The sequence below is a fragment of the Marmota marmota genome, unplaced genomic scaffold (genome assembly GCF_001458135.2).
Source record: "Marmota marmota marmota unplaced genomic scaffold, marMar, whole genome shotgun sequence".
In the NCBI taxonomy this organism is placed as follows: domain Eukaryota; kingdom Metazoa; phylum Chordata; class Mammalia; order Rodentia; family Sciuridae; genus Marmota; species Marmota marmota.
Genome location: NW_025999894.1, coordinates 2,103,180 through 2,127,144, shown reverse-complemented (window position 1 = coordinate 2,127,144; position 23,965 = coordinate 2,103,180). Strand labels below are relative to the sequence as shown.

At 43.2% G+C, this 23,965-nt stretch overlaps 2 protein-coding genes across 3 annotated transcripts in view; one reads left to right on the top strand and one right to left on the bottom strand.

The window, feature by feature from the left end:
• Positions 1-2,468: 2,468 nt before the first annotated feature.
• On the bottom strand, positions 2,469-23,911 carry Gid4 (GID complex subunit 4 homolog). The gene is made up of 6 exons (XM_015503478.2): positions 23,452-23,911; positions 17,776-17,835; positions 14,044-14,151; positions 10,654-10,755; positions 8,672-8,802; positions 2,469-5,811 (listed from the first exon to the last, which is right to left on the bottom strand). Exons 1-6 carry the CDS (start codon positions 23,638-23,640, stop codon positions 5,748-5,750), a joined length of 654 nt encoding a protein of 217 aa, XP_015358964.1. The 5' UTR covers positions 23,641-23,911; the 3' UTR covers positions 2,469-5,747.
• Atpaf2 (ATP synthase mitochondrial F1 complex assembly factor 2) overlaps positions 22,711-23,965 on the top strand; it is a 20,405-nt gene continuing 19,150 nt past the window's right edge. The window contains exon 1 of one of the 2 annotated variants that reach the window (XM_048795379.1): positions 22,711-22,729. The gene's annotated coding sequence lies outside the window, so the exon portion shown is untranslated. Of the gene's footprint in view, positions 22,730-23,239; positions 23,259-23,965 lie in introns of those variants that run through there. The other variant, XM_048795381.1, reaches the window with a different exon arrangement.

The following is a 23,965-nucleotide window of genomic DNA, read 5'->3' as shown; positions in this document are numbered from 1 at the left end:
TTCTTCTCAGGTGCAGTTCAGGTCAGCAGAGACAGCACTCATGTTTATAACTTTCCTTTTGTCCTGTCTTTCAATTGGTTCCCACTTAACAAAATCTACACATTTTCTATTGTTTCTAATGTTCCTATGAATGGTCTAAAACCAAAGTAAAGGTTAAAAATTGGGCATTAAGCTGGGTACAGTGGCACATACTTGCCATCCCAGCTACTTGTAAGCCTTAGGCAGGGGAATTGCAAGTTAAAGGCCAGACTCAGCAACTTAGAGAGCCTGTTTCAAAATGAAAAAATATGAAGGGCTGGGGGGAGGTGTAACTCAGAGGTAAACTCCCCACCCTGGGTTCAATTCCTAGTGTATACACACACACACACACTCACAAATTGGGCATTAAAAGAATCGAGAGTCTTAGCTAGATGTGTGGCTGGGCCCTGTAGTCCCAGCTGATTGGAATAATTAGGAGGATTGCTTGAGTCCAGGAGTTTGAGGTCAGCCTCAGCAACATAGGGAGGCTCCATTTCCAAAAACAAGAAAAAAAAGTTTCATATACCAAAGAGGATTTTAATAACTGTTCTAATGTCTATCTAGCACAGTGCATTGTATCAAGCCTTAGTAAATATTTTGTAGCATTCTTTTTTGAGGGGTGGCTGTACTGAGGATCAAACCCAGGGGCACTTTACCACTGAACTACATCCCCAGTCCTTATTTATCTTGAGATAGGGTCTCTTTAAGTTACCCATGCTGGTCTTGAACTTGAGATCCTCCTGATTCAGCCTCCTGAGTTGCTGGTATTAAAGGTGTGTCACCGTGCCCAACTATTTTCTTGTTTTGGGGAGGATTGAGTCTTGCTGTTGTTACCCAGGCTGGTCAATCCTCCTGCATCAGCCTCCCAAGTATCTGGGACTACAGGCACACACCACCACACCTGGCTTTTTGTTATTAAGAACATTTTATATGTGTTTCATTTTAAAAAAATATTTTTTAGTTGTAGTTGTCAATAACTTTATTTTTTTATGTGGTGCTGAGAATAGAACCCAGGGCCTCACATGTGCTAGGTGAGTACTCTACCGCTGAGCCACAACCCCAGTTCATGTGTTGCATTTTTTACAAAATTTTTTAGCTGTAGTTGGACACAATACCTTTATGTTTATTTTTATGTGGTGCTGAGGATCAAATCCAGGGCCTCGCACGTGCTAGGCAAGTGCTCTACGGCTGAGCCACAACCCGAGCCCATGTGTGTTGCATTTTTACAATTGCACCTTCCACAGGAGAGAAATTGAGCTCAGAGATACTAGCTGATGCATACGGGGGCACATTAGTCCTACAGGTGGATGGGGAGAACTCAGGCTGCCCATGCCTTTTCTACTCAACAAAATCTGGTGTCTTTAATCATGAGTTCAGCACTGTGTTGAGTCTGTTCCTTTCTTAAAATCCTATTTTATGGGAGAAAAAAAACTTTACACACACAAGTGAACTTTGCTCAGTCATTGATGAAAATTCCCTTATCATTTCAACTTGCTGAAAATTTAAACCTCTTCCACTTGAAATATTTTCTTAAAAATGGTTGTTTCCAGTTGTGTTTCTTGGCAATGCCTAGGAAGGTGATATCAAGTGTGACTGCTGAGTTAAGGACCAGGATGCAGCACAATCAAGGGCCAAAGCTTGCTGCCATCTGGCTTCAGGACACAGCCATGCATGTTTTTTTTTTTTTTTTTGGTACTGGGGATTGAATCTGGGGATAATTAACCACTGAGCCACATCCCCAGCCCTTTTAAATTGATATTTTTAGATGGTCTTGCTAAGTTGCTGAGGCTGGTTTTGAACTTGTGATATCCGCCTGCCTCGGCCTCCAAGCCACTGTGATTACAGGCATGTGCCACCATACCATGCCTTTTAGGAACTTAAGTACCTATGATTTGGAGTTCTAGCATTCCCTCAGAGGACCATGGTCACAGTAGCAAGAATGGCCTATAGACCCTGGCAAATGAATCACCTGTTGCAACACCAGACTGCAAAGCTGAGAATGGACAGCCCATCTGCATATTTTCTTTTTTTGATTGAACCCAGGATGTCTACCAGTGAGTTGTATATCCCCAGCACTGTGCTCCCCCACTTTTAGTGACAGGGTCTCACTAAATTGCCCAGGCTGACCTCAAACTTGTGATCCTCCTGTCCTCAGGCACCAGGAGTAAGCCATTGTGCCTCTGTTAAAAAAAAAAAAAAAAAAAAGCTTCTGAAGAAATACAGAATTAACAAAATGGAGTTCTAATAGAAGTGTGCAGTGGCTGGCTGAAAACTTCCAGAATGGAAGGCCGGCGCAATCTGACCACTGTAATAGTTCCCCTGAAAGGGCCTCAGCCCATTCCCGGCTACACAGGTCTCTGGCCAGCCCTGGAGAGCTCTGCAGCCAAAGGGCCAGAAAAGGAGTGGCTTCTGCTAATGGGACTCTCTTGATTTAGAAAATACGACACACACACTGCTTAAATACCTTTATTATTTTTTAAAAATTATTTGGACATTGATAGCTCTGCAAAATACTTCTCCCATCCCAAACCCTTAAACCCTTTCCACATGTCCTCCATAAAGAAACAAAATATTCATACTTTGCGCCCATTCAAATCTAATTTTTAAAAACATTTAAGATCAAAAATCAAATATTTTTCTTTCTCAGAACTCGTTAGTAATTTTAAACCACAATGCAACATACTTAATGGCATTTCTTTTTAAAAATTAGCTTATCAGACTATTTTATGAGGAAAAAAAAATCAATTCAAGGCCTTAGAATATAAATTCCCTGTTTCTGAAAGCAAAAGACATTGAAAAACCCCTTTGCTCCCCTGGAGTTTATGATTTCAACATTGCCAACAGAACCAGCACACAGATTGACTTTCTACTTAACATTAGGCATTGTCTAGTTGCTTTTGGACTGCAGCTGAAACACTATCAACCTTGGAAGGATGGGTGGGTGGAAGGGTAAGTCAGGACATAACAGGGCTGAGGCTGGGGACGGCAGAGTAGAAGCTTTCTGAGCAGTGGGGTAAGAACGGCCAAATCCCTAGGACCCCACCTCATGGCAGGTTCATTTGGGGTAGGGGAAGACCTTGGTAGGAAATCTGCACTAATTTTTTAATGATGGATTACAAGTGTCAACCAAAAATATTGCACATAGTATCAGAGGCATGTAAACCACTGAGAAGGTTGAGGAAAGAATAACTACAGGTGGAGATGATTCCCCACAGGTTCTTCAAGGACAGAGAGAAAGGAGTTGATGTTGAACATTTGGGAGTTACTAAGAGGAGGTGGAAAAATGCTTAGTCCTGTCCCTGTGATCAGTGGGCAGACTTTTAGTGGACAAATCTTCCTTAAAGACATGCCTGAAGAGTCTGGTAAAGGTATCACATCTTTATTTCCCCCAGTACAACTGGAGTTCTTCATTACCTAGCTAAGAAAAAAAAAAAAAAAGGAAGAATCCCTACGACAGAACCTGGCCTGACTGGTCTACAAAAGGACACCAGCAGTTCCTGTAAATGAGCCACATACACAAGCCCCAGCTCTGGGGATGACCCCCTCCTACCAGGTTGAGTGGGGTCTGTATCCCTCGAGGATGCTGGGAGAGGAGGGTTGAGGCAAAGAGGAATGGTGTGTCACATGAGGAAAGCCAGTGCAGCCCCTTGTCCTCCTTTACTCTGTGATGTCCCTCAGCTTAACTGAAATGACAGTAAGCATTTCACAAGTGTGACCAGAGCCAGTCTTGGTAGGTTTTTTTTTTTTTTTTAATTTATTTTTTTGAGATGGGGTCTCACTATGTTGCCCAGGCTGGTCTCAAACTCCTGGGCTCAAGTGATCTTCCTAACTCAGCCTCCCAAGCAGCTGGGACTACAGGTGCACACCACTGCACCTAGCTTGAGTTTTAAGGTCCAAAAATATTTTGGACTCATTTATGGAAATAGATGTGAATGATTTTTCCATCAAAGTTACCAGAGTAACTTTTTAGGATTGCCAGGTCCTGATCTTATTGAATGGTCTTAGGACTACAAATTTACATGTCACAAGTGCCCACTGGCTACTTTCCCAAAATCTGCTCCTTTAAGGCTTCCCCTAACATTCAGTCTCAGTAACATACAGTACATAAGTCATTAAAAGGAAAGTCACTTCTTAAGAATAAAAAACGTTCCCTACCACTCATCCTACTGAAGGGCTTTGTGCGTTCTTTTATGCTGCCTATGGACATGCAACCTGTAGGTTGCTCTGCTCCTGTGGGTTATAATGCTTTTTTTCTTCCTTGGGGTACTGGGGATGGAACCCAGGGCCTCGCACATGCTAGGCAAGTGCTCTACCATTGAGCCACATCCTCAGCTCCAATGCTATCTTGTTTTTAAAGCTTTTCCTCTTGTGTTCAGACTGTCTTATAAATCACCAGAAAAATGCCAATTCCTCAAAGCCCTGCCCATGTTTGTGGGCTACAATTGATGCCAACACACTAAGCTTCTTAAACATTTAGAAAAATTAAAACAAGACAAAACAAAACACACACACATACCACACACACACACACACACACGTGCGCGCGCACACACACACTTTGGCACATGAGCCTCGAGTTATTTGAGCATGTTCATGTTTCCCACCCCTCCCTCATCCCACCATTTCAGTCACTGTTTCTGGAGAACGAAGACCCCTTTGGCCTCGTGGAAAGGTCAACACGAAGCACTGTTGTTTTGAGTAGCAAAAGGAGGAGGTACAAAGGCTAAACTGGCCCCAAAACAGCTCTTGTGTTTAGCACTATAATTTATGCGATACTGCAAAACTTTTGTACCAGGATGACTCGTTTCAAAACTGCTGGTTGATTAAATATACATATACATATAGATATAGATATAAAAATTACTAAGTCAACATTTGCTGTTTTCAATGTGAAAACGATAAAATGTAATTCTGAATAATTGTGCATTTGCCATTGGGTCCTCATTAAAGGGACCATAAAAATAATTTTGTAATAAAAAAACTCTTATTTTTAAGTTTAGTATTGCCCTCAAGTTCAAAAGTTTGGAGCAAACGTACTGAGTAAGCAGGTTTGGGATCTGTTCCTGCCAGGGATCTGGAAGCCTTAAATTTAGTGATCCCCACAGCAGGCCCAGGGAACCTGACAGCCACGCGCTAGCTTTGCATTGTTAACAGTACAGGGCTCAGGAATGCCCGTTGACCCCCGAAGCACTGGGACCGAAGACTGATGAGGTCTCATTTCATTGGCAGCAAATGCTGCCACAGCTGGCCAACTCCTTGTACAGAGCTCTGGGGGCACAGAAGTGCGCTGGGGCTCTGCCTTTGCTACTGGACAAGCAACTGGGGGAGGGACAGGGGCCTGGGCGGGGACCACTGAGCACCAAGGCTGAGGGTGACCCGGGAGCTGACCTTCTACTCGGCTGGAGGCAAGGGCCGAGGAAGGGATGGGCATTTCAGTGATGTAGAAGTTAGCTGTGCAGGAAGGAAAAGTGCGTTTAAGGTAGCTTAGAGACAGATGACGACCAAATTGCCACAGAGAGGGAGGAGGAAGGGAGGTGGCTTCCTCCACCTGCCCCGCCGGTCAGCCACACTCCTTGGATTCTGTGAGTTAACATTCATGCTTTCTGATGCAAGTCTGCTTGTGAAGAAACAGGAACACACCTCTCCTGATTCTGGCAGGTACACAATTTTCTTGGCAAAGCTCTTTGTTGCCAAGTTCAGTTTTATTTGGTTGCCGCTCTGAACCGCTGTCACCGGAATTCATAGATGGGCGCGCTGTGTTCAGGGACATGGGTCAGATTGAGGGACTGATACCTGTAACAGAGAAAGAGACAAGATGAGAAGTAGTTACTTCATGCCCACTGAGCAAAGGATATTAGAAAACCTCTAAACCAGAGTGCCTGACAAATCAAATTCTGCCTAACAAGCCAATTCATTTTGTTTCTGTTTTGAGATGGGCTCTTGCTGTGTTGTTCTGCCTGGCCTTGAACTCCTAGGCTCAAGTGATCTTCCTGCCTTAGCCTCTCAAGTAGTGGTACTACAGATGGGTACTACAACATCTGGCTTTGCTAATTCATTTACAGTTCATAAGCTGAACCTATTTGATCTCTGTGTGTGTATGTATTAATTCTCCTGAACTATGTGTAAGGTGAACAGATTTTAGACATTCTGCTCTAATTATGAAGCAACTGTAGCATGTCTTATTAAAAAAAGCACCCTAAACCTGGTGTGGTGCAGCATGCCTGTAATCCCAGTGGCTCGGGAGACTGAGGCAGGAGGATCGAGAGTTCAAAGACAGCCTCAGCAATGGTGAGGCACTAAGAAATTCAGTGAGACCCTGTCTCTAAATAAAATACAAAATAGGGCTGGGGATGTGGTTTAAGTGCCCCTGAGTTCATTCCCTGGTACCCCTCCCCAAATAAAATAAAATAAAATAAAATGGCTAGCAATAGCTCAGTGGTAAACTGTTCTGGTTTCAATACCCAGTACCACAAGCCCCAAAACAAACAAACAACAACAACAACAACAAAACCTCAATTAAAAAAATGAAATAATAATAATAAAAGAGCTTTTGCCTAGCATGTATAAGGCCCTGGGTTTGATCCCTAGCACTGCCAAAAAAAAAAAAAAAAAAAAGAATATGCATTAGCCATCAGGAATATGCAAATCAAAACTACAATGAGATACTGCTTCACGGCTTTCTGGATAGCTATAATTATAAAGACATGATAACAAGTATTAGGGAGGGTGTGAAGAAACCAAAACCCTCATGCATTGCTTGTGGAGAAGTTTGGCGGCTCCTCAGAAAGTTAAATATAGAACTACTGTATGACCCAGCAATTTCACTGCTAGGTATATAATCAAAGGAACTGAAAGCAGGAACCAAAAAAACTTGTACACTCATACTCCTATAGCAGCATTATTCAGAATAGCCAAAAGATGGCTATGACTCAAGTGTCCATTAACTGAGGAGTGGATAAATAGAATGTTGTATGTTCATGCAATGGGAAATTATTTGGTAATAAAAATGAAGTTCTGATACATGTTACAATATGTATAAACCCTTAAAACATTATTCTTAGCAAAAAATGCCAGAGACCAAACAAAAGAATACATGTTGTGGGACTCCATTTACACAAAATATCCAGAACAGGCAAATCTATACCCAGAGAAAGATTAGTGGTTGACTAAAGCTGGGAGGGGAAAAAGAGTGGGGGTGATGGCTAAGGGGGATGGGTTTCCCCTTATGGTGATGAAAATGTTCTAGGCTGGGTGGGTGAACATAAGGGTCAATGGCAGAGCACTTGCCTAGCACGTGCAAGACCCTGGGTTTAATCCCCAGAAGGAAGGAAGGACATTGGATGTCCCTCCTATCCCCCTAGTACTGGGGATTGAAACTAGAGTGCTTAACCACTAAACCACATTCCCAGCCCTTTTTGAGATAAGGTCTCATTGAGTTGCTGAGGCTGGCTTTCAACTTGTGATCCTCCTCCCAAGTGGTAAACTCCACCTCCCATGCTGCTGGGATTACAGGCATGTGCCACTGTGCCCCACTAGAATGAATGTGTTCTAAAGTTAATGGTTGCACAACTGTTAGTATTCCAAAATCACTGACTTGTATACTTTAAAGAGTGAATTGTATGAAATGCAAATAATCTTAATAAAGCTGTTATTTAATAAAAAGGATTATGAAAAGTTTTATAAACTCATATGAAAACAATAATTACTGGGCAGGGGCTGGGGCTCAGCGGTAGCACACTTGCCTGACATGTGTGAAGCACTGGGTTTGATTCTCAGCACCTCACAGAAATAAAATAAACCTCTATCAACAACTAAAAATCAATCAATCAATCAATCAATCTGATTTTAAAAAGCAACGATTACTAAAAACCCAGTGATCATGACTACAAGATTGGCCACTGAACTAAGAATTTCAGTCTATCTAGGCTAGGGTCACTCTTGAGTCACCAAAGAATGAAAAATTTCGAAGAAAATAAAATGCTTCCACCCTCTGAGAGGAAATCAGGTGTTTCATGACAGGGCTCACCAGCCAGGTATAGCAAGGTACTTAAAGAAGCAGCAAAGAGGCAGGAGGGTCCCCCAAAAGGTAGCGAAAGCAAGCAACTGAGGTGCTCTTCCGGCTTCACCTTGGAGGAACACAGAGCAGGACTGTCAAGTCACATGGTCTCTAGTGCATGTAGGATGAATACTGGCTGCCAAAAACTCACAAAGGAGTAACTTACATTTTAGTTACTGATTAAATTTGGGAGGAATAAATGTAAAGTCAGAAAGATGAGATGAATATTGCCAAAATTAAAGTATTAAAAGTATTTAGGAAGTATAGCTCAAAAGTAGAGTGCTTGCCTAGTATGCATGAGGCACTGGGTTCCAATCCCAGCACTGCCAAAAAAAAAAAAAAAAAATGGAAGGCATTTTAGAAATGAACTTTTTCATATAATATTTCAGTCTTATTTCATTTAGTCTGCTCTGTGGTTGGGAATAAGGCCCTATTCTGAGCAACTGAAGTCAATTAAATAGGGCCTCAGCACCCAAATAGAGCATGAAATCCATACAGAGGCAGGGTGAGAGATTTCCTTTTGGGTGCGATGAGCCAGGGGAGAGCCAGGGCAGGCAGGCAGCATCTGCCATGGCCCCTGGCCACTGGGGGCCTTACCATTCTGAACTCCGATGGTAGTAGTAACCCTCTATGGAGGCTGCTGACTTCTGAAAGCAGATGTAATAGAAGCCGGCAAAGGAAGCACCACTGATGTCTTTGATGGTGTGGTCTGGGACCAGGAACTGCTCCTGCACACAGATGAGGGATCCGTCAGTAACAGTGTTCTCAGACCACCCCTGAGGCCTCCCTGTTAAGCATCAAGGGGTTCTAAGGACCACATGAGAAAAAAGTATGACCTTTATATTTTGAGCCAGACTTGTTGGGTGAGAGCAAGCCTTTGGGTCTTGGCTTGACTTCTGGATAGTGCCCACATGAGGCTGGAGCATTTTATGTACTTACATGGCAAACTGTCTTGAGCTCACCAGGATTAGTGACTTAAAGAAAGTACCACAGCCCCAAGCACCTAATAGATAAATCAATGACAGTCAACCTGCTCAACTATATTTCAGAGACCACAGACAGAAATGACCTGGAAGGAGTATGTTTCTGCTCCAGTTCCCATGAACTGTCACTGGGCTCTCGATCAGCTTTAGAATAGTGAGTCACTTCTGGTCTGTGATAGTTCTGGGAGTGGATTGATTGCCAGGAGACCCTGTGACATCTCCAAAGCTCTACACCTCATCCAAACAACCAGAACAGCACTGATCTTGACCAGGTGCATTACGAAGAGAGGCAAGTTTGCCAATGTATTGGCACCAAGAGTTGAAAGGCCATGTCCTTGCTACTATTCTCCTGGAAAGCCTAGGTCAGAAGCCCCAGGACCTCAGGATATCAACCAAAGGCTCACTGGTGAGTCACCCTGAGAAATTCTTCAGAGACAACTCCATTGCTTTCAATTTTTTTTTTTTTTGGTGGTGCTGGGATGGAACCCAGGATCTTGTACATGCTAGGCAAATTCTACCACTAAGCTATGCTCCCAAATCCGCCCCCACCCCCAAATTTAAAGACACTCTTATTCAGCCTCTGAAGTTATACATAATTTAGGGATGGGGATGTAGCTCAGCAGCAGACCACTTGCCTATTATGCACAAGACCCTGAGTTTGATCCCTAGCCCTGCCAATTTTTTTTTTTAAATTTCAAATTAGGACAAAAGATGCTTTTTTTAAAAGGTTTAGTTGGCCTGCGTCCTGTTAGATGGCAAGCTGGGAGGGCAGGGCTCAGCATTTGTTCACCAAACCTTGTACCTGTCTGGTAAAGGAGTCATGATCCCCATCCCGCAAACGATTGACTTCACAAAACAAAAATGGGGAACCACTATTCTAGATGCTTTGTCTTTAGGAAAGTCAACAAGATTTCATGCTAAAATAGCTTTCTTCCTACAATAAGGCACTAGGGGATGAGAGTGGTGCGTGTCCCCAAAGTAAATTAATAGATCTACTCCAGGATTTTGCTATCCTGTGTCTATACCTATATTGCTATCAGAGCAGGGAGCAAAAGGACTCCTCGGGCAAGGGACAAACCATTGAATCAACCAGGGCAGTGAGGGGAAAATCTACATTCCATTCTTGGTCCCTCATTTCCTGAGCTGCAGGAAGCAGAGGGCCCTGGGGAAGGGATGTGGTAAGGAGACCAGTCACTCTGATGGCATTTAAGCCTGTGGTAGAACAGGGTGCAATGGATGACTAAGTTCAAAGAAAGTTGCCCTGAACCCACACAACACTTGGATGATTCAACCTGGAAGTTCAAAGGGATTCCTGGGTGGGAGAAGGGAAAGGAAGAAGATGCAAACAACAGTGTCAGAGGGTACCCACCTGGGCACAGCCCACTTGCTGTCAGTGTGACCGGAAAAGCCAGCTGGGGCCTCAGCAGTGTGTGCTCTGGAATTGTGGCTGCTTTTTACAAGTGTATAAAGACCCTGCCATGAAGACACTGTTACAAGCCCAGGGCACAGAGGCCCCTGACTGGGAGGCCTGCCTTCTGTAGAGAGGTATATGGAGCACACATGGAAGTTTTGGAAGAGGCCTGGATAGGACCTTACCTTCCACCTCATGAAGACATAATCCCCATTCTTCAGTTCCTCATAGTCAAAGTCATCTGAATTAAATGATTTTGCATACTGATAAAAAGCCAGAAACTTGCCCTGAAAGCAAAAAAACAGAGTACGATATTGATCAACAGAGGGAGGGGCTGGTATTAGAACTAATGGCTTGAAGGACAACTAATTCCAGGTAGTAGAGAAGGAGCCTGTGTTCATCCTCAGTGAACAGAGACCTGAACTAGAGGCAGACACCAGGTCTCCAGCTGAGGCACAGTTGAACTACACCTGCCCAGTTAACATAATCTGAGGAAATGGCTGAAGGATGGGAAATGACTGCAACTTCAAGGGCCTCTTAGAACACCCTATCACAAACACAGGAAAGCTACCAGTAACTAATGAGAAGATCTCTGAAAGTAAATCCACAGGAGCAAAACGAACTGTGCAGAATCACTAGACAGCATAGCCACAAAGGAGAGAGGATATAGTAAAATTGGTCCATTGACATAATATAGGAATTTGGGACAGCAATTTAGGTAGAAATTGCAAACAGATATAATGTGGTTAAATTTTAAAAGGAGACTGTACAGCTATGTGAGGAGGCATATGTTTTTAGTCTTAGCTACTCAGGAGGTTGAAGCAAGAGTATTACTTGAACCCAGGAGTTTGAGGCCAGCCTAGGCAACATAGTGAGACCCTTTCTCCTACCAGCCCCCAAGAAAAAACAGACTAAAAATAGGTTACAAAACTGAATCTTATGATGCCATTTTTAAAAAGACAAAAGAAGGTATAGTCATCCCTTGGTATCTGCAGAGTATGGGTTCCAGGACCCTCTGCAGATATCAAAATTTGTGGATGCTCAAGTCCCTTATTTAAAATGGGATAGCATTTACATACAACTTGCACATATACTCCCATATATTTTAAGTCATCTTTGGATTACCTTTTTTTTTTTTTTTTTTGTACTGGGGATTGAATTCCGGGAAGCTTTATCAGAGATACATCCCAGTCCTTTTTTGGGGGGGTGGGGGGCAGGGTCTCACTAGGTTGCCAAGGCTGATCAAACTGTGATCTTTCTGTCTTAGCCTCTCAAGTCACTGGGATAATAGGCATGCACCAGCCAGGTTACTTCTAATACCTAATATAATGCTATACAAATAGTTGTTTTACTGTATTAACTAGGTCATTATTAACAACCAGAAAAAAAGTGTGCACGTATTTAATACAGATGTAATTTTTTCCCCAAATCTATCTGCAGTTGGCTAAATCCATGAATTCAGAACCCACATATAGAGAGACTGACTGTATATACTCAAAAGAGATTCAGGAAGAGACTAACAGCTGTTTTAGCTTTAGGTATTGTCATTATACACAATTTTTTCCCTGTAGTTTTTTGTCTTAAATAAACATGTATTATTTTGTTTTTTAAAAACACCTTAAATAAAAAACCAGTGATAAAAGTTTAAGGTGAGGGCTATGCTAATTATCCTGAATTAATCATTACCTAATGCGTACATGAATCAAAATATCACATTGATGCTGGGGATGTAGCTCAGTGGGGTACAGCACTTGCCTCTTGTGTATGAAGTTCTGGGTTCCATCCTCAGGCCGGGGTGACCCGTGGCCTTCTTCGTTTCTCTCTCACCCTGAATATTTCAATCCAGTCTAGCAAAGTCTGGTCCAATGTTCTACTGGAAATTAATGGGGCAACTAACAGATGCTTCCAGGTATTTGATTTGTGCCGAGGACTGAATCGTCACCGGCCTCAAAGACTATGCTTTTTGCAGGACCAATTTTAAATAGCAAACAAAGTTGCATGAGAGAGAGAGTATGGTTTATTACAAGGATAAACTTTGTACACTGGTGTTTTCCAGGTGAGGAAGGAGCCATCTGGTGAGGTGGTAAGCCAAGTAAGACAAGCCCAGCCCTGGGCAAGGGTGGGTTCAGGAGCCTACCAACTCTGAGGGACACCATCACACACTACTTGGGCTCCCCCCAACCTTTTGGATATCTGAATCTTGCTCTTCTCTTCATATTTTAAAAACACATAAGTGACTATCTAGCTTTTGGTGTTCACTTGCTGTACTCAAAACATATAACTTTCAGAAAAATGTTTTAAAAGGCTCAAGTTTAAAGTTAAATTGAACTGAAACCCAAAATTTTGAAAAGCATCAATAAGCAAAGTGGTGATGCACAGTGAGGCTGACACAGACAAGAGTCTGCAGCAGTCCCTGCCATAGGCTGTGGTCCCAGAATCAGGGAGAGTTTAGTTGCTGGGGTTGTGTGGCAGCAGGAGGAATGAGTTCTAGAATCCTCTTTACTGACCCAGTCATCTCTGGTGGGTTTACAATGGATAAGAACATTGGACTTTCTCCATATTAAACAAAAACGTATCATCACCATGTCAACTAAGCCAAAGGCTTCAATGATAAGTTGAGAAACAGTTTCTGAACACACAAGACTTGACAACCAGAGAAAAGATGCCAGGACAGTAGTCCTATGTTGTTTTTAAGTGTTCACTATTGGGGAATAAGAACATGGTATGCTTGGCAGATAAAAAGTGGGGAGCCTGGATTTTTCCATGGTGTCTGGCTGGTCCTTAGGTTAAACTTGCTCTGTATCTGTCCTGACAGGATGAAAATAAACAATGTTCTAGCTGGGTGCCATGGCACACACCTGTATGTAATCTCAGCAACTCAAGAGGCTGAGGCAGGAGGATTGCAAGTTTGAGGCCAGCCTTAGCAACTTAACCAGACCCTGTTTCAAGATAAAAAAAAAAACGGCTGGAGATGTAGCTCAATGGTAAAAGGCCCCTGAATTAAATCACTAGTACTGCAAATACAGAACAAAACAATACAAGGTTAAGTTCCCACTAAATTTCCATCACTGGTATTTTTATCTCAGGTCAACCACAATATCAGAGAGGACTGCTGTCTGTTTCACAGGGGTGTTCCAAGCAGAGGTAATTAGAGGATGGACACAGGTAGTAAAGAACAGGGATACTGCTGAGATTCTGACAGCTATCCACAGCTGTATATGGAACTCAGGGGTTGCCATCATTAGCTGTGTGCTATTTAAGAGGAGTTTGGTCAGTAGCTAAACTTTTCAGAAGGAAGATGGAGGGCTGGGGAGATAGCTCAGTGGTAAAGTACTTGCCTAGCATGCACAAGGCCCCGGATTCAATCCCCAGCATCGCCACCATTAAAAAAAAAAAAAGTGTGGGGGGGGGGGGAGAAAAAGGAAGATGAAACAACTGGAGTTTGTGTGTGGGAATCAGTTACCCTCTGGCTGCAAAGCCCCAAATGCCTCTTGGTAAGGGACAAGGTCTCTGGCTCCTAGAGTCCCTCAGCTCTCCAGCCGTCTCTGGACGGCTGAGAGCAGAGTCCTACTTACCCAGTGTTTCCGATCAACATCTTCATCGGCGTCCCACTTGCGAGTTAAGAAAGGATGCTTTTTACTGATTATTTCTCCTTCAAAGAAGGTCGTAAGGGTTGGATACTCCTATGGCAAAAGGAAAATATCAAAATAAGATATTGTGATTTTATTTTAAAAAATACTTTTGTGCTGAGGATTGAATCCAGGGCCTAGCACACTGAAGCAGTTGCTCTACCACCGACCTACATCCTCAGACCCAAAATGAGCATTTTGACCTTTTTTTTGTGTGTGCACTATAGATTAGGGGTAGGAGTACTGTAGTGCTTTCTTTGTATGCATGAGGGCCTGTGTTCCATTTCCAGCACTAAAAAAGGAAAAAAAAAACCCTTATGATTTAAACTACTAGTTTTCCTAAGGAATGATTCTGCACTGACAGAATATTAAAATACTTTAGGCAGTGTGTCAGCGTAACTACAAGATACCCGCAAACTGTGGTAAATTAAATAAATGCTTAGTGAATGAGATTCAATATGTACAGAAGCTACAAAAAAAAGATTGAGTATTTCTCAGGATCAGCACATGAAACTCAAGCATTTGACTATGTAGCCTAATGGGGGATAATTTACAGAGGCAAAGAAAAACACATGCCAGCAGGAAGAATATTAGGGGGAAAAAAAAATCAAAGAGGGAGACAGGTAGCCAGCAACAGCCCCTAACCCCAGGCAGGCAATGGGTTTCAGTCATGGAAGTCATCAACCAACAGCTCTCACTGATTCAAGGCTCACCTAAAACTGTCAGATCATGTGTGCATTGGCTTTCCTGCAGACTTGTCTTTTGAGGGATTAACATTCATTTGGCCAGTATGTCAATGAGCACTTCTGGAATAGGCAAGCACCTCATTCCAAAAGTAAATGGGCACTTTTGTTTGTATAACAGTGTCTTGTGAGTTTGGTTAGTGTGTGATCCATCTCTCTGCTTCCAAAAAGTCAAGCATAACCTTGACTGAAGCTTCCAAACTCATCTAAGGAGTTAGTAAAGGGGCCGACCATGGACCCTGCCAGTTGCTGGGCTCCTGGGAAAGGTATAATGGTGGCTGGCTCAGGCATGCATGATGTTATTTAACACACATTCTTTATGATACTGGGATTTCATTTCTAAAAGGCACACGAATAAACCATAAAGCTGTGCTTTTGTAAATGTGAGGCACATTATCTTCAATTTAATTTTTAATATTGCACATTGTGACTATTAAGACTAAGACCCATACCATTTACATGGTCTAACTCAAATAAAGGACAAATCTGATATTCTAACAATTATAAATGATAAAACAAACAAAAAATATAGGTAAAAAATTCATTCGTATTAATTACATTTTTTCTGCATTTTACTAATAATCTACAGCAACCATACATCAGATATGTAATTTTTACAAGTTATCAAGTAGCTGTACAACTCTGTGAATATACCAAGTCAATGAATTGTACATTTGTTAGTGGAGCACAGAACGTAAAAATTTAACTTCATAAGGAATCCAGCAAAATGTATAGCCCATTGGAATGTTAACTCCAAAGCCAGTCATTTGGGTCATAGGAAGCTGCACAGAAATGATAAGTAACATTAGAAATCTAGAATTCTAATTTAAGTGGGTGAATTATATGGTATGTGAACTATAGCTCAATAAAGCTACTAGTAAAGTTATTTAAAAAAATAATTCTGATTATGTACAATTATAATGCACCAACATAAAAAAATGTGGGGGGAAAAATCTCCCCACCCCCCAAAAATTCTACCAGGTACAGTAGTAAACATTCATAATCCCAGTGATTTAGGAGGCTGAGACAGGAGGATGGCAGTTCAAGAACACACTCAGCAAATTAATGAGACTCTGTCTCAAAATAAACAGTATAAAGGGGCTGGGGATGTGGCTCAGTGGTAGAGCAACTCTGGGTTCAATTCTCAGTACAAAATAATAATAATAATAATAATAATAATAATTGTAAGCATCTGAGGCCTGAGCAGGACTTGCAAACCCTAGGAAAAAGATGGACCTTTCTTTAACTGGAAGCATCGGTCCATCGCTTGACCTTGATAGGGGTAGACTTGTGACCTTCAGAGGTCATTCTATCTGAAGAGCAGTTTTGCCAAGAGGAATGAGTCCCTACAGTTCTATTAAGAGCCTAAGGTTACCAGGGGGAGGAAGGAAGAGAGGGAAAGAGGAGATACTGGGGAAAAATACTGTAAAATTGTGTGCATGTATGAATATGTAAAAACAAATCCCACAAAAGTATGGGGGGGAAAAAGAGCCTAGAGTTCCCAGTGGGCTGGCTGCCCCAGTGAAGGGCCATGCTAGTGCCTGCTCCTAAAGGAGCACTGCTGTTCTTGACTCATAGGGGTTTCCCTCAGTAAGTCCCTTACTCAGGCAACTTGCTTCCAATGGAGAGATCACAGTTGTTAGCATTTCTGTCCACTGTGTCTAGATTTCTAATGTTACTTATCATTTCTGTGCAGCTTCCTATGACCCAAATGACTGGCTTTGGAGTTAACATTCCAATGTGGTATACATTTTGCTGGATTCTTTATGAAGTTAAATATTTATATTCTGTGCTCCACTAACAAACATACCTACTGCCTTACAAATTGAGCATTTTCTGTTTTAGGCTAAAATCCTTTACTGTCACTTTCTACCCCTACTTGATTGATGATACCTTTTGTCAAGACAACAAATTTCACAGGAAATCCTCAATTCATCTCCTAATATAGAAGAGTAGGTAGAGGTTGGGGGTATAGCTCAGTGGTAGTGCATGGCCAAAAAAAAAAAAAGAAAAAAAGAAAGAAAAGCAAAGTAAAGCAGGAGAACCAGAGGGAATCATCCTCTATTCACATATTCTTGCCTGCCACTTACTCTAACATGGCTTCCTCCTGTTAGAAAGTTCACTAAAAACGTAGAGCAGATTTTTGATCCTTACTTTTCAAATGAGGAAACTGAAATTAAGGGAGAAAGGGACACAGCCCAATACTGCTGGGTCATCAAAACTATAAGAAGTGATAACAGGCCACAGGACATTGCAGAAAGGTCACATCCAGGCACTCACAGCAGAGCTCAGTGGCCAGTCAGTCCTTCCTTCCTCTTCCTGTTTACCCACTAATGGAAAAGAAGGGATGCTCTTTCTTACCTTCTAAATACCAGGAATTCTGAAGTTTGAAAACTTAGATCTAAGGAAGGAAAACACTCTACTTTTACCTATCAGGTTGAAGATGGGACAGCCACTTTTCAATGTTCCAATAAAGTTCAGTTTTTGAATGATTGATGCTTACCTCAGAGACTACTAAACTTATGGTACTTATAGTACCTATATTCTCACCATGTATATATTTATGTGTATGTATATACTTAAACACACATATATATACACACATTTTTACTTAAAAAATATAACAAAATGAATAGTTTTGATCAAACTGTGACATATTTACAAACTTTTCTTTAAATGATTTATGAGGGGCAGAACTACGGTAGAGCATGTGTGCTTAGCACACCTCAGGTCCTAGTTTCTATCCTTACCACCAAAGGGGGAAACATTTGTGGATGTGTGTACTTCTCTGCAGGACACATCAGAACTGCACTGTATGTTCCCTATATGATAACAATGCTTAGAAATGGAGTTGGGATTGCCCGCCCTCAACCCTGCAGGACTGCTGAGCATGCCACCCACTTCCCAGTTCTAGCTCAAGTGAGCAAGTGCTTACCTCAGTAAGGCCTTTAATCTTCAGGTATCCACAAAGATAAGAGTTCCCTGTGTCCACGTGCTGAAAAGAAAAGGACACACAGACCATTATATACACAGATGAATACACCTTGAAATGCTGGGAGAGTACTTTGGAAACCCTGTGAGGCTAGGATAGAGAGGTAGACCTGGTGGTCAGTGCAAGGACAGTGTAGCCAAAGGTTCTACCAGCCTTTGGGACTGCACCACTATACATGTGCCTGTTCTGACAATGCAAACTGATCTCAGGGCCCTCTCAACTTCCTTAAGCTGGAATCTTGGGACTGAAGTGCCTTTTGGGAACAGTGAGCCCACTTCTCAAATCTCATTTTCTGCAGTCTCCAACACAAGTTCATCTACACTGTGCGTTATTGAGCACCAGGTCTATTTACCTGTACACATGGGTATCATCCCTAAACCTGGGTCTGACTTTCTAATGTCTAACTAGTTTCCCTTTATTTCCTTGCTACTCAATCACTAGTCTAAAAAATGTACTCCTGCCCTGGTATTTATCCAAAGTACCATGCTGCACTATTTCTTTATGAAATGAGAATAATATTCAGGAACAGAACCTTATGAAGACTTACATGGTATAATTTTAGTTTTGAACCAAAATACCAATCAAAATTCCGATTATACTGTAAATTTCTGCCCTGTCTATTCACATACAGATGCTTGAGTTTCTTAATGAGAAGAGTCATGAGCTGAAAATAAATAGGAATAACAGACATAGTAAATTTCGAGGTTTAGTAGCCACCACTTATTTTGGTTGCTGAGACTCTGCCGAGTGCCTACAACCAATTTCCTCTTTTTTCAGGCAGGCAGGGTTTAGATTTTGTTCTGGCAGCTACCCTATCCTGAAAGACCTGGTCAACTGCCGGGTGCAGTAGTGCACCACCTATAATCCCAGCAGTTTAGGAGGCTGAGACAGGAGGATCAAAGTCAGCCTCAGCATAAAGTGAGGTGCTAAAAAAACTTAGTGAGACCCTGTCTCTAAATAAAATACAAAAAATAGGACCAGGGATGTGGCTCAGTGGTCGAGTGCCCCTGAGGTCAATCCTCCATACCCTACCCCCACAAAAAAAAGATCTGGTCAACCCTGATGGATCTAGGATAAGCACAAGCCCCCATTCTCCTTACAAGTCATTGGTTTAGGGGTGAGTGACCCAGTTGTGGCCAATCAGATGGGTGTGAAAAATCTCCTGGGTGCACCCACAAAAGAGCACTGGCTTTCAAAGAGGCACACGAGGAAGAAATGGCCTTTTTCATTCCCCTGGTGGTGGTAGTATCTGTATGCAGAGTCCAATCTTAGAACAGCCATTAAGAAGAGATCAGGAGGAGAAACAGGCCACACAATGCTAGGGATGACAGCCCAGTAAGATGGAAGAATTTTGGCCCCTTAATTAACTATCCTAGGACCACGTCGCCTCCAAACGCCTTACAATGTGAGATAATAGGTTCATTTGTTCTGTAAACTATTTTGAAATGCAAAATATGGTTATTCATGGCTGAAAGCATACTAACTAGTACATTTATCCAAATCTATACAGACTCACCCTAAACAGGCAGAGTGTGAGTTTGTGACTTAAAATGAATCCAATTGTCACGAACTCTGGAACTCTGCCTAATAACCTTTGAATCAAAGCAAAACAAGGTTTAGTGGTACCTGTAGCACAATAAGACTTTCATTTTAAATTAAGGCTCATTTCAAGAAACTTGCAAAGTTTTGTGGCATTTATCAGATATTGGTCGATTATACCATAAATGAAATACTAAGGCAGTCCTTAAAAACTGTAATGATCTTGGTCAGCCACATGATGTCAGCACCGAAGCAATTGAGCTTCAATAAAGCTAAAGTGCCTTCACAGTTTGGTGCTGGTGACAAAGGTATTCCATGTGAAAACTGCCAAAGCATTTTATGTGTCCTCATCTGCTGACCTTGGCATTGGACATTATGGAAAACAGCTGATTCACACCAATATGGTTCAGCAAAGAACTTTTATTAAAAGTTCTAACCTGAGGCCTTAAATTTCATGTATGCAATTCTCATTGAATTCAGTATAGTTTGGGGTTTCACAGCTGCTGGAAAGGGTATCAGGTGGCAGGGATACTTGCTAATAAGATTAAAAATTAAACTGTAAATTGGCTTGTATTTGCATGGATTATCACATGCTCAAGAATCAGAATTTCTGTTTGGCCTCCGTTCAACCATGTGTCTCTCCTATTCTGTCCAAATTGATCTTGATGATGGTTGATGAACTCAAAATAACCCCACAACACATACAGTTTTCACCAAATGAGGGGGCAGAATCTCAATGAGAAAGATAACAAGGCAAATGTTCAGCAAGGAAGTCTCACAGCACAGCTGTGTCCAACAGCTGCTCTTTTTAATATTCCTTTTAAAGGGACCCAGGCTTCACTCTACTGGTGGCTTCTAGAATGGTAGGAGAGGGAAAAAGTAGTCGCAGTAAGGGTAAAAAAGATCCAGTCAGAACCCCATAAAGGTTTGAGGAACACTATACTGGAATATCCCAATAGAAAATGCTCCAAAAAGCACACAAAAGATACTCATCACCACCAGCCACCAGAGAAATTCAAACACAGACCACACTGAGCTACTATTTCACACTCATCAGGATTATGACAGTCAAAAAGATGAACAATAGCAAGTGTTGGAGAGGATGTGCAAATTTAGAATCCTCATATGTCACTGGTGGAAATGTAAAATGACAGCCACTTTAGAAATGACTGGTAGTTCATCAAAATGTTACATATAGAGTTACTATATGACCCAGCAGTTTCACTCTTAGGTCTGTCTACCCACCCAAAAGAAGTAAAAGCATGTCCACATAAAAATCTGTACATGAGCTGAGCACAGTGCTAAGTCTACATTCTAGCTCTTAGGAGGCTGAGGCAGGAGGATCACTTAAGTACACGAGTTCAAAGTTATCCTGGACAATACAGTGAAACCCCATCTCAAAAACAACCATAAATGAACAAATTTGTACACAGATGTTCATAGCAGCATTATTTGTTATAGCCAAAAAGTATGAACAACCCAAATGTTTACCAACTGATGTACATCAATGTCTATCAACGGATAAACAAAAGGTTGTTACATCCATACAATGAACACTGGAACAATAAAAAGGAATGAATGTTGACACGTTCTAAAATATGGATGAATTTCATGAATCTTGAAAATATCATGCAAAGTTAAATAAGCCAGTCACAAGAAGATAAATATTGTTTCTAGTTATATGAAATAGCCAGAACAGGCAAATATATTAAAAAAAGTTAGCAGTTGCCTATGGTAGCGAAAGGTATGAAGGTTTCTTTGGGGGATGATAAAAATGTTCTAAAATTTGGTAGTGGTGATGGCTGCACAACTCTGAATATATTAAAAATTACTGAAATGTATACTTTAATAGGTGAATTATATAGTATGTGAATTATATGTGAATAAAGGTGCTTGAAAAGAAAAAGAAAGAGGCTTATGAAAGACAGGAGAAATATTCTGAGAAGGCTAAGTCTAAGAAACTTGTCCTGGCTGAAAAACCAGATGGTGGGGCAATTCACATGCCACTAACAAGTCGCAATGATGTGAATAAGCAGCTCACCAATCCAGATGTAGGGTGGCATTCCTTGGCATGGCCACTGCCCCCACCATCAGACATCCTACTTAAGTGTCTTCCAACCATCAGTCAGATGGTCTGGGAGGCCTGAGACCTACCAATCACTCAATCACGGCTTTTATTGGTTCACAAGGAGACTGGCACCTGACAAGAGTTCAGAAATAACACAATAATCACAGAAAGGAATAGTCACTGAAGTAACCAAAGCAGACTCCTTTAGACACCTAGCTACCCTGTCGGTAGACTACCACACTGGAAAACATCAAATGGGCACAAACTTGGGACTGTCCAAACATGACCCAGGGATCTCATTTCAGAATTTTATGATTAGCTGAATTTAAAACAAAACAAACAACATCAGGAAAAAACAAAAACAGTGTGACCTTCATAAAGTCTCACATTTTAAGCAAAAAAAAGGGAATCACATTAGGCATAGAGTTATGAGACTAAAATATCCCAGCTACAGTAGCTTTTTAATTACAATAAATATCACAGCTCATGATAGAACTTTTAAATTTACAGATCAAAGACACAATTAACAAGAGGATGCAGCTTTCTCAGCCAAAGCCAGAAGAAAAACTATTTACTCTCACAAAGCAGTAAGAAAAAAAGGAACTAAGGAATGCTCTACAGTTAGCAGAAAGAAGAGGCACCCTTACTGTCTTTTGAGTAGAAAGTCTACTTGTTCAGAAGAGAGACTAAGAGGGCAAAGAGTGAGCATGAGGAACAGGTACTGTCCACCCTCACAAAGGAGGGCAGTGAGGCAGCATATAGGGCCTCTAAGCTTCTGGAAGGGTTTTCAAAGGACAGGTGTTTGGAGGGGCTTTTGGTATCAGAAAGAACGGGTAAAGGAATGGGGAAAGTGGGTCCTCAAGTAGGCAGGGGTGAAAACTGAGGAAGAATAGTTTGTGCGGAAGGGAGATAAAAGGGAGTATCTATCACCACCAAGCTCCTTTGGCTAGGAAAAACTGTCAAGTGTGCCAACATCTGGGTGAGAGAGGTAAGGCATAGGAAAGGCCCTGGGCAGGTGAAGCTGTAATTCCAAAGCTGATCTGGGACTGGCAGCAGGTACTCAGAAATCCAGGTCAAACAGGGGGAGGTGAGTGGACACAAAATAAAAACTGGGTGAGTTAGATTTCCCAGTATACTGGTATCAGAGACTCGGAGGAAGCCCTATGCCTGTGTAGATAAAGTTAAGAACACTTTGAAAGAAGGTCCCTTGGACCAAGTAATGAGCTAGATGAAAGTCTGGGTAGAGGCCAGTGAAGACTTGGAGCTGATGGGAAGTGGCCACAGAACTGGGTAGGAAGTTATGAGAAGCCTGGGGGAAGAGGGCAGCTGGGTGCCTGGACCATTAAGAAACTGAAGTAGGAGGTGGTATCAGGGACCCCAAGGGGTAAGATCCTAACAGACTGGTGAAGAGCTCCACTCTGGCACCCAGGGTGTGAATACCTGGTTTATTTGGAGACAGGGACGAGGGAGGAATCAGTGTGTATTCGGGGCTCTCAGCCAAAGGAGGGAGGATGCTCCCCCGTCTCAGGAGGCTGATCAACCTCTCCTACAGAGGAAACCACCAGGGTCTGAGAATAGGGGATCGTGTCTCAGGTCTGGCAGAATCTGGCCTGGGCCCCAAGTCTGGGGAAACCAATGGAGAGTTCTTCAGGGTCTGAGAGGGACTGGTGTAGGGCGACAGGTCTGGGGAGGAAGGACCCAGGCCAGAGGAAGGCCAGACAAGGCAGGGCTTCCGGATCCCCGGGATTCAAGTCTGGACAGTGTTCAGGGTCTGCCAGGAGCCGGTCACCACAGGCTCTGGGTCCGAGGGGCAGCACAGGTCTGGGGCTCGGAGTGTGTGAGACACCGGCGGAGCAGGTCCCGGGTGGGAGGCGCCGGGTGCAGGAGGCCCCGGCGGTGAGGGCGGTGAGGGCCTGGTCCGCGGCTGCGGGCTCGAAGAGCCGAGGGCGGGCACGGCCCGTGAGCGCCGCGAGGAGGCCCTCGGGCCCCGGCCGGCCCGGCCCGGCGCTCACCTGCAGCACCACCTCTACGTCGTACGAGTTCCCCTTGCTCTTCTGGTGGCCGCGGAACTTGGAGCCGCTGTAGAGCAAGCTGGTGGCCACGCCGGGCTGCTGGGTGTTGATGGGCGGCGGCGGGATGAGCGAGGCCGCGGAGGCGGCCGAGGCACCGGCCGGCGGGGGACACTCGGTGCGGACCGGCATCGCTGGGTCCCCCGGAGCCAGGGCTGGGGGGAGGGGGAGAGGAACCGCCGCCGCCGCGCGGGAGCTGAGGAGGGTGACGGGGAGGGAGGGGCTGGGGCGCGCACGCGCGGGGTGGGGCAGGAGGGGGCACCACCCGCCCGCTGCCTGCGGACCAAGCTCTCGGGCCGGCACCCGGACCCCGGGACCTGCGAGCAGGGCCTCCCTGTCCTGAGCTGGGTCCCCCTCCCCACTTGCCCTCGCACACACACACACTACCCCTTCCGATTGGCTCGAGATCGCCGAGGGGGCGGGAGCAGGCTCACGCGGCGCTTCCGCCCATTGGCGG